The sequence below is a fragment of the Anas platyrhynchos genome, chromosome 2 (genome assembly GCF_047663525.1).
Source record: "Anas platyrhynchos isolate ZD024472 breed Pekin duck chromosome 2, IASCAAS_PekinDuck_T2T, whole genome shotgun sequence".
Taxonomy (NCBI): Eukaryota; Metazoa; Chordata; class Aves; order Anseriformes; family Anatidae; genus Anas; species Anas platyrhynchos.
The window spans coordinates 63,916,507-63,932,491 of NC_092588.1; the positions used below are offsets into that span (position 1 = coordinate 63,916,507).

General features: G+C 35.8%; 1 protein-coding gene across 1 annotated transcript in view; it reads left to right on the forward strand.

Annotated features, from left to right (window-relative positions):
• The window catches only part of LOC101801689 (dynein axonemal heavy chain 5), a 148,261-nt gene that overhangs the window by 25,375 nt on the left and 106,901 nt on the right, over window positions 1-15,985 (forward strand). Inside the window, 12 exon segments of the mRNA XM_072034862.1 lie at window positions 441-592; window positions 3,615-3,822; window positions 4,713-4,800; window positions 4,931-5,054; window positions 5,185-5,348; window positions 6,496-6,585; window positions 7,687-7,890; window positions 9,691-9,771; window positions 9,855-10,259; window positions 10,416-10,534; window positions 12,164-12,300; window positions 13,382-13,544. Coding sequence (XP_071890963.1) covers window positions 441-592; window positions 3,615-3,822; window positions 4,713-4,800; window positions 4,931-5,054; window positions 5,185-5,348; window positions 6,496-6,585; window positions 7,687-7,890; window positions 9,691-9,771; window positions 9,855-10,259; window positions 10,416-10,534; window positions 12,164-12,300; window positions 13,382-13,544 — 1,935 coding nt within the window.

The window sequence follows — 15,985 nt, forward strand, 5'->3', positions numbered from 1 at the left end:
CTCTGTTTTCATGTAACTGTATTGGTAAGTCTTGGATCAGAATTTGGCATCTTATGGATTTGGTGTCCCAAGTGTTTTGAATCTAGCTTTTCTTATAAACAGTCTTATTTCATACCTTCTCTCATGAGACAGGAAGAAGGGAACAAAAATGCTGTGTTTTAAGTTTCCTGGGTTTTGACTGTAATTCATTTTCCTTGGAAGAAAGTTGCTCTAAATTGGTAACAGTTACCTTTCTGGAAGTACTTATTTCTCCAGCATGGTTCTAGTGTTACCGGGAAGAAAGAGACCTATTCTGAGCTAGGAAGAGCTGTGGGAAGAGTTCTTATTTTTTTAACACAGGGTCAGAACTTGCAATCATTATTAAAAGAAAATGTGACCAAACTTGTGTATGTTTCAAATATCTGAAATAAGCACACTCTAAACATGATCATGTCTTGCAGACTTCAGAATCTATTGATCAATTACAAAGAGTGTCTGAATGGAATTCCTCCTGTGCTGAAACCACTGATGAAGCCATTCATAGGACAAGTTGAAGATGCCCTTGCACCAGGCATAATGGAGCTGTCATGGACTTCTTCAAACATCAATAAGTGTATGTAGTCAAAGAAGAAGTGGTGAATTGTTAATGGTGTTGTTTGGTAGTACTTGTCTGCTATTTCCTTATCAGTTTTAAAAACAGCATTCCATCTATACAAGGAAAAAAATTCCAGGTTCCTCCCGATGGACTAAGTCAGACATGAGTGAAGTGGAAACAGTGTGTTTATATCCTGCTCTAAACTGTGGTAATCATGAGGGCTGCTCAACACCTATCTTTGAACAGCCTTTGTTAGGTCATTTGTTTTGCCAGATGTATCTTTTTTTTTCCCCACACTGGTCATACTCCTTTACCCCTTTTATGTCCTGCAAAATAAACAACCCACCTTTACTAATTAACTATTTGTTAATGGGTCCTGATTTTGGTACCTGTTTTGGTATTTATGTTATACTTGCCTTAGTAATTCATACCTAGCAATTTTGTTAAACGATTACCCCCATTTTGTTGTATACAAATGTTATTCGATTCTGCTTTCTGCCATTTTGGCATCTTGTTAATGTAGTTACCGTTAGGGTTGACCAACTGCGTACATGCTGTGCTGTCATTTCTTTCTGTTATGTCATGCAGTTTGTTATCTTTCTGTCTAATTAATGTAGCCACAGGTTGGGGTAGGCATTTGTCTGCACACCTCGATAGCATGAACCTTCTTTTCTCCTGTGTGTTTCTTAGAAATGTGTTTAGAAATGTAGAGATATTAATAGGCTCCCCAGCAACAAAGTAGCTCTGCATACATTATTTTCATCTTACCTTTAAATGTTAGAAGTGACAGAGATGACGTACACAGAAAATATCTTCTATGTAGATATACTGAGTGTTGTAAGAGCTGTTGACATAGTTACTGAAACGGTCACCAGATGGTACTGCTGACATAAGGGAGTAGGAAATTCCGGCTTGGGAAAATTATAATGCTTCATTATCCCTTTGGTGGCAGCCCATACTGAAGTGGAAGCAAAATCACTGAAGAATTACAGTTTTTTGAGGTTTTCTCTTATTCTTAAGAATGAGACTTTCTGTCTGCTCACTCATCGACAGTGATTTTTCATGTAAAAGGATTGGTTTTGCCTCCCCAGCCACCCCCTGCCTCGTTCTTTTATCAAATATAAGTCTCTCAATTGAGGTATTACAAATGCAGTTGCTGTGAGTACAGTGAAGTCACTAAGTTGGTTGATTTACATCTGTGTAACTGAGTAAATGGTTTGTCATGGTTGACTGCTATCCATACTGCTGTGTTGATGGGAGAGCCTGTATAGCCTTGACTTTTTAGTTTTCTTGCAAATTTTAATGAATAATGTTGCATCATATTAGGTCTTGTGTTACGGTTCTGTTTTTTAATTACAGGCCTTTTCATTTATTGAGCTTAAGCTGTCACATCACACTGTTGAAGTTATCATGCATTTTTCCTTCTTTTTCCCCTATCAGTATCCCTCTGATCTGTTTCCAAGTAAGAGCCCACATAATGAACAAATTAAGAGCTCTTCTCACACCTACACTCTTTTTTTTTTGTTTTTGTGTGTGTGTGTGTATGTGTGTTTTTTCTTTTTCTTTTTTCTCTGTAAGTAATTGTAACCTGGCTAGTGCTAGAATGTGAGACGAGAGCAAATGTGGTGCTGTAACTTATGCTGAACATCCTAAAAGAGACATGACTAAATTCAAGGTTGAAAATACTAAGAGATATGCAGTATTTGGAGATTTCTGTCCAAATTCTATTTTTTTCTAAGAAAACTTTTAAAATCCTCAATTATGCATTTTTTTTCTACACAGCCAGTAAGAAACAACCTTATTCCTATCAAATACAGCATAAAATCAACTGCTATAATCATGTCATTGAAATGGACATACATAAAACCCTTGGCAAGACTTCTGTGTTGCCATTCTGTGAGAAAACAGTAGCTCATGCTTGTAAATCAGTTCTCAGTTGAGTCAGACAACAGAGGCAGACTGTTGTTAGGTTTTCACTTTTTTTCTTCAAAACGAAAAGCAGCAAAAGTAAACAGGGACAGTTGCACGCATGGGTTTGTGCAGCTGTTCATTTGTGACTGTGCCATGTGGCCTTGGTACACAGGGCTCTGACCAGTGTCTAAGGCAGGGCTGGCCACCTTATAGCCCTTTACTTGCCCTTTACTAGCCTTGGTCTTTGTCTGACCAGAACATAAAAAAACAATGGCAAGGTATTCTTTTGTTTGTGTTATATCTTTGTCTTTTTTTTTTTTCTTCTTGATTTATGTAGTTTAGTAACACATCATACAGAAGATCACTGCAATATTATTTACTCTGTACACTACGTTAAGATAGCATCTGCTATGTTAGTATCTGAATAGCTATAATTCAAGTTTTACTGGGTCTTGGGTTAGCATTTGCTCTGGTGGAAACTGGCTTTTTATGACAAGGTAATGTTTACACAGCAGGAATATCTGGGCTCTTTCCTGCAGCTGCATCTGGAGTGCAATCTCCCTGAGAAAGGAATGCTTTCTTTTAGAGTATATGTATCGTATCTTTTTGTGGATATGCAAAGTCCAACATGTCCGGAATGTATGTTGGACACTTACAAAATAACTCTGACCTGCCACAGTTGTGCTGAACTCACATTTGGTTAACATCTTGAGTGCCTAGTTCCACCTAATATGTAGAAGCATGGGAGCCTGAATTTGTAAGTTGATTGCAATAGGCTTTCACCTTCTACCTGTGTAGGAGAAACAAAATATTTTTGGACCATTGTATCCTTTCTTTTTTTCACTGTGTTTCGTTAACCATTTTTATTACAATGTTCCTTAATACACAGAAGAAGAGGTATTTTGAAAGTTATTCTGCTATTTATTTTAAAATGGTTTCATCTAAAGACTCCAAAGTACAGCAAGCCCATCATGTTTTGGTTTCAGGCCTTAATTCTATTTCAGGCCTTAATTCTATATTTTATTGTTATTAAATCCTCATTTTAATGTAGTACTTTGGGGGGCGGGAGAGGAGATTTAAAAGGTCTGTATTTTGTATGATTTATTTTCACTTTATTTTCTTTTCTTAGTTATTGAGCATGTTTATAGTACCATGAGGGAATTGGACTTTATAGTCAAAGAAGCTGCTGATACCCTGGAATGCAGAATTGAAAGAGTTCTGGAGGACATGTCAAACACTGCTCTGATAATTTTGCCAGAAGATGAACCTATGGATGTGCTTGCATTTCTGGAACAGACAGAAAATCTTGCAATCTCTACTGCTCACAAACTGTCTCAGTAGGTTTACTGCATAGATTTGAAGACCTGATTTGGGAGGGATTATTTATATATTACTTTTTTATTCATAGAGAATATATTTTTAAAAATTTATTCTTACTGTTACTGACTTACTAGTCTGAAGCAAAATGATAGTCCTAGGATGCAGGGGAGAAATTTCCAGGTAACTTGAATACAGCAGATGTAAAATTGCATCTATAGTGTTTAGCATTTCATGTTTTAGTTCTTAATATCTTTTCTTTCAATAGCAAGAAAAACTGAGATAGTTAAGAGTTGAAGTGTCATCCCTGTGCTAATTGCTTGATTCTTAATGCTTGCTAGCTAATGTAAGACTTCCCCATTCTCACAGGGCTGCAATTTTTTTAGCTTACGATCATTTTCCAGGATACAGCAAGTTAGTTCCGTTCTTCTCCAAAAACATGAGAATAAATACACTCACCTTGTATTTGTTTTGGTTTTATTTTTGCTAACTCTGATTTTAGAATCAGAAAAGTTATCAAAAACATAACTAACATTATTTTATTGAATCATCTTGTTATGCCTGCTTTTTTGTTCTCTCTCTCTCTCTCTCTTTTTTTTTTTTTTTAAGTATAACAGGAAAATATTTTTCTTATTTTTCTTTAATGATTTTGAAGTCCAATTGAATCAGATGTAATAGAGTCTGACAAATGGTTTTCTGTATAATCCGCGTATCTCAATTCTCTGCATGACCAAGCAGTAGGAACAAGCTGAAAAGTATAAGGGCATTTTCCTGCATATGTGGCTCTTCAGAATGCAGTGGAACTGGGTGTGTGCACCTGGAAATATGCCAAGAGTATTCATTATGTTTGATTCCCTGTGTGTGACTGTAAGGTTGTGGTTTTTTGTTTTGTTTTGTTTTGTTTTTTTAGGCAGAGTCAGCAAGTGGAATGCTGTGCATATGAATTGTTAGATAATCTTAAGCACAGGCTGAAAGCAGATGAACGAAAGACTCTGGAGGTAAGACCAGTACAAAAAGTAAACTCCGGTATAAAAAGCAACCTATTCTAACATACTCAGATACTTGATATTACATTTATATATTGGGCAATATGGTTATTTTCCTAAAAAAATCCCTTTAATTCTTCAGGATTCATATACCTGTACGCATCTTGACACGAAACAGAAAACACGCTGCCAAGAATGCCTATCTTGTTGTTACTATAATCTCATGGGACAGCTTTGTCAGAAGAATACTGACTCTTTAGTCAGATGTGAGTCTTTTGTTTTCATATATCTTTAGCTATTTAATATTACTTTTTTTCTTTTTTTTTTTTTTTTTTTTTCCCCCAAGCTTATTGTGGCAAAAAATATAACCTCGCTTAAGTATTTGTGTTTCTTTAGGCACGAAGATTTCCTTAGAGTCCTTGAGACATCGGTTGCGTGTTGTTGACTCCAGGTATCAGACGACCAAGTCTGTAGAGCCACAGAGGGTTCCTTTGTTCAAAACTGAATTTCAACTATCTATTCCTAATGTTGTTTTGAGACCAAGTCTTGAAGATATTCAGGTAACAGAATAATTGCACATCTTAGTCATTTTTGGTAAAAACATTTATAAATGTATTTTAAAACAAAATGTGCAAGTTTAATCTGGTATTACCAATAAAAAGAGGGGAGGAAAAGATGAAAAGTCACTCGAGTTCATGTGACATCACTGGTTGCTAAGAACAAAGTCACTGATTATGTTTGTTACACAGGCCAGTAGAATTAACTTTTTTCCTAAAAGCTCAGTAACTCCTGTTCACAACCCTTTACTTAGAGGCAAATATTTCAAAGCAAATACAAAACCAAAAATGAATACCATTGATACAACCTGATTTGATGTCATTGATAAAGATATTTAAATAGCACTGGTCCCAGTACAGACCTGTGAGGAGCACCACTCATCACCAGCCTCCACCTGGACATCAAGCCATCAACCACCAAGCTCTGGATGCGGCCATCCAGCTATTTCCTTATCCACTGAATAGTCCCCCCTTCAAATCCATCTCTTTCTGATTTAGAGATAAAGATGTTGTATGGGGATCATGTCAAAGGCCTTACAGAAGTCCAGGTATGACATTGGTCCATCTTTCCTGGTCGATTGATGCAGTCACTGCACCATAGAAAGCCACCAGGTTGGCCAGGCACAATTTGCCCTTGATGAAGCCATGCTGGCTGTCTCGGATCACCTCTTTGTCTTGCATGTGCCTTAACATTGCTTCCAGGAGAATCTGTTCCATGATCTTTCTAAGCACAGAGGTGAGGCTCACTGCTCCGTAGTTCCCCAGGTCACGAACTCAACCAGGACATGGTCACTGCAGCCCAGACTGCCTCCAATCTTAACCTCTGTAGTGAGTTCATCTGCGCTGATAGGCACCAGTCCAGTAACGCTTCTCCTCTGGTTGGTTTGTCTAGTAGCTGATAAATATATAGTTCTGATAAATATATAAGGAAAAGTATAACTTTTCCATTTTGGTATTTTTTGGAGGATCTTTTCTTTCTTTCTTTCTTTCTTTCTTTCTTTCTTTCTTTCTTTCTTTCTTTCTTTCTTTCTTTCTTTCTTTCTTTCTTTCTTTCTTTCTTTCTTTCTTTTTCTTTCTTTCTTTCTTTCTTTCTTTCTTCCCTCTTGTCATAATCTCTCTGTGCTCAAGGTAAATGTTTTACTGTTTTCAGAGTGCTGTAAACAAAGCAGTAAATATAATATTATCAATAGCCAAAGATATCCCCCTATGGAAATTTGCTTACTTACATCATAAACAGCAGGTGAGTGTTTTATTTTGATTATTTTAAAATTTCAATATTTTGGTTAACATTTCTTAATTTCATATGTTCTGTAGCAATACCTTGATTTGTAATGTAGATCTTCCTTTTCAGTGTGAACCTAGATTTTAATGTCTACATCAAGTTATTGAACAAAAGAGTAATCATTTATAATATTTATGTTTGGTGTTTTTTAGTATTAAAATCAAAAGTAGCTTTACTAGAAATCTTTTAAAAATACTGTTCAAGTGTGACAATGATGTGTGAAAACTAATGTTATCCATGTGTACTTCTGAGTTTAAATTACTGTTAGTTTTCCCAAGCAAAAACTGAATTTGAAACTAAAATAAATACAATATGCATATTTTAACTGGCATTAAAATGAGCACTAAAACTTTGGGAAAGTCTGGGGTATAGATAGAAACTCAAATTTGCTGATGTACTCAAATTTGCTGCTGTACAGAAATGCACAATAATGCTAATCAGATGGCCTTAAGTCCATCCTCTAAAAATGAAATACAGACCTGTGCTGAAAAGTGTCCTTTTAAATATATCTTCCTATTTTGTCAATCCAACATGAAAAACAGATCAGCATATTTGAATGAAAAGAACCATTCATGTCCTGGAAACAAAAATGAGCAATTAGGACAGCATTAGCTGATATGCGTTTTCCCAAGCAGAATTTTTGGCTTACTTCTAAGCAGCCAACTCTGAACTGCCTTCAGCACTTTTTTTTTTTTTGGCCAAGAAATGGGGATCGATTGTAATTCAGTGCTACAAGAGGCAGGAAGACCTGAGCAGGAGCTCCTGTACGAGCAGAAAATAGCACAATTGTACTAGTGTGTGACACATTTGACAGAAGTCAATCAGAGATGATAATATTAATTACTCCACATTACAAATATTTTTTTTTAAATTATCTTCAATTCTAGAGCTAAAGTTCTGTAAAAATATACTCTAAGAACAGGGAGTCTCCATGTGTCTTTCTTTGCACTTTCTGTCTGGTCATAGAAATACTTATTGTGTACGCCTTATTGGGCATTCAATAATGTAAAATAAATAAAACTACTGAACATACATTTATTCTTGTTTAATTTATGCCAGGTTGAACAGGCTGTTGCCATAGAGCTAGGTGATGAGAACAAACTCGCCAGGATGGTGGCACTGAAGCCTTTAGACAAGCAGATCATCGAGCATAAGGATGTAAACAAAGTGGTGATCCAACTAAATACAGTTATCTTCTCTCTTAAAACTAAAGTGGCAGATCTTCTGAACAGCTTTTCTGAATTTTCAGTCATCTGGAACAAGGTTAAATACATATTTAATGAAATATTTAGCTGTATTGGGAAATGTTCTACATAAAATGTTTAGGGTTGCATTAGGAGACTGGATGCTTGGTTTCATAGTAGAATATGTATGTGCATGTATGTCATTCTTTACCATTCAAACTACCTAACAAGAAGGCAGAAAAACAAAAAGAATGTTGGGAGCATAAGCAAACTTATACTTTCGTATGCTTATACATCTTTCTCACAGCATCTTGTCTGTAAAGGTAATAAAAAAGAATTATTTAGCAGAATCTCTGAGAAATTGCAGACTTCAAATCTTCTGAATATTTAACCGACTAGCTCTCCTTCAGCAAGCACTGCTGAAAGCATTTTTTCTATTTCTTCACAAAAAATGATAAACTCAGTCTAGGAAATATTTCCAGTAATACGGATTCCCAAGCAGAATGGAAAGCTGATAGAGTTGTCTTCATTAGGGAGTGAGTCCTATGACATAAATTGTAAAGCTCCAAGCAGCGTTCTGGCAGGAGATATTTCATGAATATCATTTCATGAGATTTATCACCTCGTATGAATTCTGACTAGTGAAATGCAACCTTGCGGGGAAGAACAACTGCTGGTCTTACCTATCAAAGGTGCTGTAGTCAGGCAGAGAAACAAGTAACCAAGATTAATTTTCTGTTTGTAACTGCTTACTATTTTTAACTTCTCCTTCCTAAACCAACTCATAGTCTATATTAGTGACCACCACATGCCCACAGCTGACTCCTTTGCAGTTAGAGTTCAGGCTGAGACAGGCCATTTGCACCTCTTTCGGGTTCTGGGCTTCCAAATATTAATGCTTATTTACCTCAGTTTTTGGAGATACTGACCGAGCTAACCACACATTGATGGTATGTTCTTTCCCACAGACAAGGGACAATCAGATTAGATGATGCAGTAGCACGATAACGCTTCTTTTTGCTAAAATCTTCTAAAATAGTTAATTTACTCTTTAAACTTAAAGGTCTTTAGGAGCTTTAGCACTGTTTCCCCCATTCTATATCATTTCTGTTAGACCACTGGGAGATATCACTTGAAACTGCTAAGTAGAATGGAGAAACCATATCAGATTCTCAGAGACCTCATGGTGCAGACTGTCACTGAGCTGGATAAAGATCATTTGTGTGTAATAATATAGCACATTTATTTAGACCCTATGCTGGTGATACTGAAGCTCTCTCTTCCGCAGAGACTAGCATACCTTACTAAAAGGCTGGATGTCACATTCAGTGGTCTATTCCCTTTGAACAACCTTCGACAAGCTAAATGCCCCTTCTTCCCTTATACCCATCATTCCCTGCCCAAGTGTGGTCGCTGACCTTGAATACCCCTTCCTCCTGTGTTTATAGCTAGAAACTGTAGTTAAATATACTCTTTCAGGAAGGGTGAAGGTGGCTGAGTACAATCACTACCATTTAAATAGCTGTTAGAAGTTGTGAGCTGCTTTTGCTGGTTGGCAGATGGAAGGGAAGCTGGGAAATAAATATTTCCAGCAATGTTTTAGAAGCTGTAAATTTCATAGTAATATTTGTATGGATAAGGGATAGCCTGATTGGTGTCAGTTTTTGAATTATAGATAGATTTCAAATGTTTTAATAATGAATACTGTAAAGAGAGAAGGAATCAGGAAAAGCAGATCAAGTGAAGCAATCTGATCTTAATACTTACATCTTCAGCTCTATTAGAGAGGGATTATTTGTGTTTGCACAGTACATTAGACAGCCACATAGGCTATCGTAATACCAGTGCTAAGTAATAATTAAAATAAACTTTTATATAGGATCCAGAGGAAAAAGTGAAGGAATTTATAGAGACTAAACCAACAATGGCTGAATTCCAAAGCCAAATCAGAGACTTCTCTGTAAGTATTATGTCTTTAATAAAAATGAACTGTTCAGATAAATTGTAGTGAAATTAAACATTGATCACTTGTGTTTTTCCTAGCAATTAGAAATGCAAATCAGAGAACTGCCAAATCACCATGTACTGGAATCAGTGGATATTGCAACGGAGTCATTGAAAATATCCTTAATTCAAGAATGCCGCTCAAGACAAAGAACATTTGGATTAGCTTTGAATAAGAAGTCTGCCACAGACATGGATGAAATCTATTCCTTCATTGAAAATCTTAGCAAGAGATTAAGCAGGCCTATCCAGGACCTTGATGATGTACGGGGAGCAATGGAAGCACTAAAAGAAATTAGAGAGAATGAGATTAGAATTGACATGACAGTTGGACCTATAGAAGAGTCTTACTCTGTGCTTCATAAATACAATCTGCTCTTTCAAGATGGAAACACAGAAAGAGTTGATGGATTGGCTTATGCTTGGAAGAACCTCAACACACAGGTATCACAGCTGTGTTGTTTCTCAAAACACATCTATAGCAAAGTTATTTTCAGCCTTTTTAATGTTGAAAAAGCATAATAAAACTGTTTTCTTACTTAAAATGCTCTGCTTTTTTCCATTTCTTTATTCCTGTTTTTCATCTTTGTCTACATTTAGGCATTACAGGTTGAGGAGTTGCTGCTGAAAGTACAGCCAGGCATGAAAACAGATTTACTGAATGGTGTTCAGAAATTCCAGATTGATACTGCAGAATTTTACAAAGACTATGATGAAAAGTAGGTGAACTGTGATGCAGTACAATTATGCTTCATTAGTGACTGTTCGAAAATGGTGCATCTAAAGAGCTTCAGTAAATAAACATGAAACAGCCTCAGTGTATGTATGAAAGATGATTTTAAAAAAAAAAAAAAAGCCTAATTTCAGAATAGTGTAAGTTGGGCAGATACTCTTATGGTTACAGATTGAATACAATTTCAGTGCTGGAGCTGGTGAAATTCCAGAAGTATTAGTAGGTTGGGGAAAAACAAAACAAATCCTCAGTCCAGATCCAAATTGAAAGTTCTAAACTCAACAAAGTACGTAAGCAGATAGTTAGGTGGTACCTTGGAAGTGAGTGGAGATTCCAGTTCTGGATGTTTCTAAGTTCATTGAGTTCTCTTTACAAGTATGTTTACATGTACTTTGGCTTTTTTAATTTAAATTGTGGAGTATGCGTGCTTCATTAGACACTTCCATGTTAGCGAGTGGTGTGGCACAAAGAAGGGAAGGCCAGAATTTGTTTTGCTTTGATCTGTTTTGGTTATAGGACAATATATGCACAGTATGTGTCTTCTGGCAAGAAAGTTGTCAGCTGCTGATCCTGGATGTGCACTGCCTGAAGCCACTCTGGCAGTGCATTTGTGTGCACACCTGAAATTGAAGCTATAGACATAAGGTGAATGTGCCCCTAAAAGGAACCTGGTAGAGCATTAAGTTGCTCTGTGTAGATGCATGCGTAGTACTGACTGCATTTCTGCTCTCTGAGTTGTCTGGAGGACTTCGTGGAACCCCCCTGTGGCTGCTACCTATTGTAAGGACCTTAGAGACCTTAGACCCCTTTCTGGAGGTCCATTTGCCTGAGCTTAGGGACAGCTTGAAGCTAATACATCTGAGGGCTCCACTCTTCCTTTGGTGGTCTAGAACAGAACACACCGAGATAGCTCTGCCAGGAGGCCTCAATAAGGGCTGACACCTCTATGTGGGATCTGTTTTTAAGCTGAGGCTTTGCTGCTTGGCTCTCCCTTCTGACCTAGAGCTCCATCATCTAAAGCAGAAGATGATATCCTTGCAGATCCCCAAATATTGTTAAGATGCAGCAAGAAGTGGTCCCAGACACGAGTGCTGGAGATTACACTCAGTCTTCCAGATGAGATGGATTCATTAGGGCAAAATCACAATTATTCTATTATTTTTCTGATTGTTTAGTTATGGTTCTAGTAATTAATCTAGTAACAGCTACCACAGTTTTTACTCCTGAAATATATGCCTACTGTCTTTCCCTTTTTAAGAGTATGAATACGTTCTGCAGAAGAAACAAAAAGAAATGGAAAATAACGAAACAAAACATTTGTAGTTTTTCTGTTTGTCGTATGTATTGGTAACACAGATGAATTGTATTATTAAAAAATCTGTTGGGCTTTCTGTCAGGGGATACTCAATATGTAGTGTTGGGACATGTATTTTCTCTTTCTAGCATCTATGCTAGAAATCTATGAAGATTTCTTGGAAAAAAAATAAAATAAAATGTTAAATACTGCTCAGTAAGTCAGGCCTGTATTATGCTGTTGTGCTTCTTTGTGAAACCTGTATGGTTGTTACTTGCACTGACTATTTTATTTTATTTTATTTTATTTTGGTCTTTTCAGGGGCCCCAGTGTGGAGAATGTTCCTCCCCATGAAGCAAGTGACAGATTACAGATTTTTCAAGCTAAATTTGATGAACTGTGGAGGAAGTATATCTCTCTTTCTGGTGGGGAAGAATTATTCGGTCTTCCTATCACAGGTATTTTCTTAGGGAATAAGGACACCTGGTCCTATGCTATTATATATAGATATATTTTGATGGGCCCTGCTTAATGCATTTAGTGTTGGATTCATTGCAGAAGAATTCCTTGCAGTAAATTTTAATTTTAAATTTGTGGTTGTGTTCCTATGAATTGAAACAGTGGCTGTCAGTCTGCACATACATAAACATCAAGTGTAAAAAAATGCAGTGCTCCATGCATCTCAGGAAGGATCCAACTGCTCAGCTCTCTTGCTTTTTCTGTTCAGAGCCAAGCACATCTCCTCTTTGGTTTCCTCTGTGTCCAAATTTGGGGAACATGTCAAAGAATTACTCAGGTTGTCCCTCTACCAGATATATAATGAATAATAATGGTTGTGCAACTGATCTATAATACCTTTGTGACTCATAATCAGGCACATTTCAAGTTTTGGAGACCACCATGTGAATTACAGATACAGCAGAAAGTATGATAAACACTTTAATTGCTACATACTAAATTCAGTATTTTCTTGTCTGAAGACATAAGCAATAATCATGATATATTTAACTAGGACGTCCCAAAGAGAGAAACTAAACAAAATATTTCAGTTAAGGAGGTCTATTTTAATTAATCTTATCACATAGCGTATGTTATATTTCTAATTCAAAAGCAACTGTTCCCTTCCCCCCCAGCCTCCGCTTCTGAAGTAAATACCACAAACTAAGATGGGGGGTATTTTAGTTTTTGTATAAGACCACAGTACATTTCTTGACATTTCAACTACTTTTTCAACATTATCTCCTTCACAGAGATAGGTGAAGCACCTCCCATGTAAAATTACATTTGCCATTGTAAAAGAATTTTTATTAAAAAAACAGCAATCTAAATAATTGCTGTGTATTAAAATTTGGTGTCCTTACATAATGTAAGTATGAAAATTTGTCATATTAGACAGTAGAAGACTGCAAAGATGATTTTATTCATGTATTTTATGCATGTATTACATATCAGTTTCAGGAATACATGGATTTTTATGTTCATGGATGCAGTTGTACCTAATTAACATTCATAAACTTCTCTTTTTAAAATTTGAAACAGAGTATCCTGAACTGCACAAAATTAAACGTGAGCTTTCATTGCTTCAGAAACTTTACAGTCTTTATAATTCAGTTATTGATAATATCAATGGATACAATGAAATACTTTGGAATGATTTAAATATTGAAAAGATCAACAACGAACTTCTGGATTTTCAAAACAAGTAAGTTGTTATTTATTGAAGTGTGTGCAGTTTTTATTTCTCACTTTTCTGTTTTAATTATATTGTGAAAATTACCCTGAGGGGCAAAAATGTCTTGATTTATTTCAAACTCAGGCTCGCTTGAGTGCTCATCACAGTTGCACTAAGTTTCAGACTGGTTCAATACGCAGTTGGCACGTGATCTTGCTTAGACCAGCCCGTGAGGCTTTGCGGGGTATAGTAACCTTGTAAGTTGTAGCTTATTTAATTAATAAAACTAACTGAAGGTACGTAAACCTGAGGCAAGGTGACTGTAAGCAGGAATAACCTTCATAGGTGACGTACAGTCTTTTCAGTGATTCAGTTTACAGCTAATTAATTGTTAGTCTGGGTTGTCAGGCAGAATTTTGATGTTACTGTGTGCTTTTGTGCATTTGTATGGAATTAAATTATTTTAGCATGGGTAGGTACTCACTCTGAATTCCGAGAGGTTATTTCTGAGGTTTGAGAGGAAGAATGTATTTTCCACGTTATGTACAGGATAGCTGTTAGGTGAAATCATTTTTGTCAAAATCAAAGGAATTTTTCTTCTGTGTTGGTAAAGACACACGTTCAATTTTGAACAGCTATGGCTGGGTCAGCAAGACTTCCATTGTCCAGCTTGTAATTTGTCTGTTCCTTCAGAGGCAAGGGCTCATGAACCAACAAGGTTTTTTTTTTTCCTTTTTTTTTTTTTTTTTTCCTGTCTCTCAGACAACTCTCTTTGAATTCTGATTTCTGGCACTGGAGGATGCACAGAGTTACTAGAAAAAAAAGGAATATTGTTACAGTCAAAAGTGGAGAGTTGATGTTCAGGCCTTAAGTATTCTGTGCATCCATTCATTCCTTGAGAGTAGTTACCTATTCCAGTCTCTCTTTTGCTCTTAATGGGTTTACATACTCTATGTCAGAAACAAATTACATGCACAAGTTTGAATACAAATATGCGGTATTTTTATCCTATCATCCGGAGGGAAAACACATCATGTTTTTTTCTAATGAAAAACAGATGAAATGTTTTCTATCTTCTTTTATATAAACATTTGCTTCACTTCTTTACGCAGTGGCACTGATGACTTTCTCAGTGAGTTTTGTCAAGACAATTTCATACTCAATATAAAGAGCCTTCTCTTCTGCAGAGCCTTTCTTCTGGAACAGCCAGCCTCTTTGCTTCACACAGTTCTATCAGCTTTTGATTTTGGATTCACCAATGTGACCTGAGAGAGACTTCAGTGTATTTGGCATATCTTTCAAGAGTTTGAGATCAATTTTTTATTTATTTTTTTTTCTCTCTCTCATTCCACCTCTTTGAAAAGTGTTGGAAAGGTTACTTGTGCTCAGGCTTTTTAGTCATATGATATTTTGAGCATGTCACCATTTTATCAATTTTTACCATTTCTGTAGACACTGAAGGGGTGCAGTAGAGATTTTATTCCTTTCCTGGAAAATCTGAGTGAGTGAATTAGTTTTTAGTCATTAGTTAAAAAAAATAGATTTTTTTAGATTAATAGTAAAAATGAATGTATTTAAAATATATCACCTGTTCAATAAGTCTGGATATCATTTCAGTAGAATTTTGTAATCCACGTCATCATTTTTTCTACATATAATTATGATTCACAGGGTGGCATAAGTATTTTTATGTTGTCTTTTAGTGGAACTCGAAAGGAAGCCACTGCATGATAACAGCTTTGAACATTACGTGTTTCTATTTACTTCACGTTCCTTTTTATTTTTATTTTTATTTTGTACCCCCTCAAGTGATTTGGAGCAGAGAGACCCCCAATAGGCAGTAAACATTTTTTATAATATAACTCTAACCCAGTACTATCCTTCCTTTGGCAGACTTGCTAGCATTATTGCATCAAGCTACATGTATTCTCTTTAATTCTAGAGAATTTTAAACAGTGTACAGGGAATACCCACAGAAATAACTAAGATGGTATGTTGTGTTAAGAAATGGGCAGGAATACTGGAAATGATGGTAGTATTTTCACACAATTCTAAAGATACACATAGTTCTTTAGTGTAATGTTCTTTTTTGCTACTCCTTTTAAAAAATAGTAGTATAGTAGAAAACAGAATCATGAAGATTCTTAAAAATCACCGTTGGTGCAAATAATTCCATTTAAAAAGAGATTAAAAGGATAAATACTTTTTTTTTTTTTTTTTTTTTTTTTTTTTTTTTTTTTAAGGCATTTGGAAAGGAACATTATAGAAGTTTACAGTAACAGCTAGAGGGAAATTTCCCTTTTATAACAATGTTACTTTTTCCCTTTCTAACTTATTTTATTAAGAGAATGTCCAGTAAGTCTAAGAAGGAGATTTAAAGTTGACAATGAAGTATTTTTTATGTAGAACATAAGGCATGAAACTTGCTAGAAGTTATTGCTGATATCAAAATAAAGAAAAATGTTATTTGT